This window comes from Bison bison, unplaced genomic scaffold, assembly GCF_000754665.1.
Source record: "Bison bison bison isolate TAMUID 2011002044 unplaced genomic scaffold, Bison_UMD1.0 scf7180017864264, whole genome shotgun sequence".
Classification (NCBI taxonomy): Eukaryota; Metazoa; Chordata; class Mammalia; order Artiodactyla; family Bovidae; genus Bison; species Bison bison.
Window position 1 is genome coordinate 2,221,896 of NW_011494836.1, and position 3,745 is coordinate 2,225,640.

The 3,745-nt window shown below is 47.2% G+C and overlaps 1 protein-coding gene across 1 annotated transcript in view; it reads right to left on the minus strand.

Moving 5' to 3' along the window:
• The window catches only part of LOC104994715 (liprin-alpha-1-like), an 87,638-nt gene that overhangs the window by 30,915 nt on the left and 52,978 nt on the right, over window positions 1-3,745 (minus strand). The window contains 2 exon segments of the mRNA XM_010848371.1: window positions 872-1,036; window positions 1,507-1,608. Of these exon segments, the coding sequence (XP_010846673.1) occupies window positions 872-1,036; window positions 1,507-1,608 (267 nt within the window).

Sequence of the window (3,745 nt, forward strand, 5' to 3'; positions counted from 1 at the left end):
CTGGGGTTGACATATATACAGTACTGATACTACACATAAAGTCAATGAGTAAGGACCTAGTGTACAGCACAGGGAAGTCTACTCAGTGCTCTGTGGTGAAGTAAATGGGCAGGAAATCTAAAAGAGAGGCAGATAGATAGACAGATAGATAGATAGATGATTGATTCACTTTGCTGTACAGCAGAAATTGACATAGCAGTGTAAAGCCACTATACACCAATAAATGAATGAATGGATGAATGAATTTTTACAAAAGGAGCACAATGGGCCCCCTAGAACTTGTGGAAAGGAGGAGTCCACACCCAGGGTGCAGCACAGCGCCAGGGCTGCCCTCATGTTGGTCCACTGCCAACGGACTGCCTGGACCAGGCCTCTTCTACCCCAGAGACCTCGACGCAGAGGTGGGGAGGCAGCCAGTTGTTGTCTCTCCAGTGCTCTGCTCTTATGCAGCCATCCCAAGGCTGAGATCACCAGGAGAAGAAGGGACCCACAGTCCACCTCAGGCAGACACGACCGCCGTCACTCACTTCGTGGATGTCCCACTGCAGTTTCGTGTTCATGTCCTTGGACTTGAGGAGGTTCTTCCTGGCCGTGTCCAGGTCTTCCTCCAGATCTGTAACGTGGAAAGAGAGGGTTGCCAGGCGCTCCTTCAACTGGCTCTCCTCCTGTGACTGCTTTTCTATGACTTCCTGAGTGCAATCACCTTAGTCAGGTCTTCCTCGTGGCTTAGAGAGCCGTAGGAGGGTCTCTAAGGGGGAAAGGAAGCCTTAGCCTTGTTTTGACAGGGAAGGAACACAGCACTTCCAGGCAATCGGTGAGGTCAAAACAAGGCACTAAGTGTACAAATCCAGGATGGATGGGTGGCTGGTACCTTCTCGTCCAGGGACTTGTGGTGCTCAAAAAGCAATTTCAGTGCCCTGAGCACCTCCACCTCACTCGTCATGTTAGCTGGGAACTGTGCCTGCCGCTTGCCCACTGTAATCCAGAGGGATGGAACGTACCGGGCAACCAGTAACCCCAGGTGCCCCAACAGCAGCTGCAGGGCAGGGCCAAAGGAGCACTTTCAACCTCATGCTTGACTTCAGGGCCGATAACTCCTTTCAGCCTCATGCTACAGCTGGAAATATGCTAAGGCACGTTGGAATCCTGCCAGATCAGTCTAAAGTTAAGAGTGGACTTCCCCAGGGGCCCAGTAGTTAAGACTCCACCCTTCTGCAGGGGTCATGGGTTTTAATCCCTGATTGGGGAACTAAGATCCCACACAAAGTGTAGCATGGACAAAAATGTAAGTTGAGAACTCCCCTCTCAAAGGTACTAAAATTACATTAGCTCTCATCATAAATTTGAAGTAAGGTATGAGAACCACGAACTGATCCACCCTGGTCTGCTCAGTGGGAAGATGTGAAAAATGACTTGAAAATCAGACAGAGTTTAAAGACAGCAACACGGAGGCTAGCAGTGACCCACGTGGGGCAAATGTCAACACGTAAGAATCCCCCTACTGACCCTGGTGTTGCTTCTTTCTGCTTTCAGTTCAGCAATTTCTTCTTCTCTTTTAAGAAGCTGCTCCCTGCATATTTTGAGTTCTACACTAGGAGTTGGAAACTCCTAGAAAACAGTTAAATGAGAAACTAAATGCAAACATAAATTAAAAAGAGAGCGAGACTGTGAAGTCTGACCCTGTCAAGTCTCTCCAGGCTTCACACAAAGGATCTCCTTGCCCCTCCAGAGAAGAGGGGGTCCACTGACCCCAAGACCACACAGACCACCACAACTCAGACTGGCCTTTGGCCTCCACCTCGACCTGGCAGGCACGCGGCAGGGGAGAACCTGGAATCCAAGCCTGCCTTCTCAAGACCCAGGGACGTCTGAGAAGCTTTCCAAAACATAAACCTAACAACAAAGTGGATAAAGGGATTCTTAAATGACACACAGACCAATGACCTAGAGCCACTGGGGAGAGTGAAGAATAAAGGGAAGGTCTACAAGGCCACCAAGCTTTGGAGTGTTCCTCTGGGACAAAGGCGGATGGCACCCCAAGGCCATCTGTTAGCCTGACTCCACTGAAGTCACCCAGTCATTCAGTCAACTGGTTAAAATGTTAAATTTATGTTATATGTATTTTACCACAATTTACATGCATGCAGGGCTGTCCACGTGGTGAACTTGCTCAAGCCGAACCACACGGAGTCTTTCATTCTTCTATTTTTCTTTGCAGAAATAGAAAGATCCTGGACTACATATGCCCTACTACATACTGAGTGTCCAGCACCCAGAACAGTGCCCAGCATGTAGTAGACATGTGAAGCTATGGGGGTGTATGTCATACACGTAAGCAGTAGGTACCCATCATTAAAATACTGGACACATTGCTCCATGGTTTGTAAGATGGGAGACATTAACGGGTTTAGCCTTTCTGCTTCAAGGAGTGACTCTCTAGCTTGATCCTCATGCCCCAGAGACTCCTCCAGCCAGTGTATTCTTTCCTTGGAAGAAAGGAGACGTTAAGGGGCTTAGCCTTTCTGCTTCAAGGACTGACTTGATAGCTCAGTCCACGTGCCCCCGTGACTCCTCCAGCCAGTGTTTCCCTTCTTGTGGGGCCCCCGCCCATCCTCTACGTGGCACCTGCACAACCTCTTACAAGGTAAACTGCTGGGGTCGATCCTGTCCACTAAGGCCAAAATGCCCTGGCCGGCAGGGCCAACAACTATGCTAACAAAATGAAACACAACCCCAATGCTTCACTGGGTGAGGGCCAATCCGACGGGCATAGTCCCTGGCTGCTCTCACCTTGTTGAAGTCCTTTAATGGACTGGAACCTGGTGGTCTAGAGTCGATGATAAGAAGGTAAAGGAGAGAAAAAGGCTGATATTCCTTGATTTATGCAGAAAGCCAATAAAGCCCCTGAGACGGGACTTGCTCTGTTCACAGAGGCCTCAGGTGCCCTCTCGATGGAGTGAAGATGGAGAGCACCTTCTCGAGAGGGTCTTAGAAGCCCGGGTAGGAAAGTGAGCTCAGAGAGCCTCTGCGCTCCAAGAGATCAGCCTGAGAGAGAGGAGAGAGAGAGAGAAATACACGGGGACCAGAGCTCTGATGAAGCAAAGGTGTTTTAATCAACATGGTGTGGGCATATATACTGTCTTACAAGGTAGTAATTCTCAGCAAAGATAAAGATTAAAATTCCAGACTTACAAAACATAGGTGATCCATATTAAAGGGAGAGAGAGTTGTATACAATCACTTTTACCATATGGTTCACAGGAAGGAAGAGGGTACTTATCACTGTATAGAAAAAATAATGAAGGAAATGCCTGGATTCTTCAGCCCACGGGAGAGGCTTGCCTCTCCTCTTCAGGAATTAATAAGGAGCAGAGAATTCCTGACAGATCCAAAACAGCACACAGGAAGCCTCTTGTTAAATGCTTCCTGACAATTCCCTCTATTTTATTATATTTGTTTTTTAAAAAAAGGTCTTGACCAAATGAGTTTGGTTAGTATTAACCAACCTTATAGAAAGGCGACAGTAAACAACAAATATAATTATCAAGACAATCACCAAAGCTACAGTTCCAGACCCGATACTGTGGGTAATACTTTGAAACCATCCTCGTGGGTCTAACCCAGGTAATTTGTTCAGCTAAAGTTTCCAAATTAGGGGCAGAGGACAGATTTTTAGAAAAAGTTTTAAAGATTTTCTTTTATAGTAATTGTACATTCAGAGAGGCATTATCATGTATATTTTTTA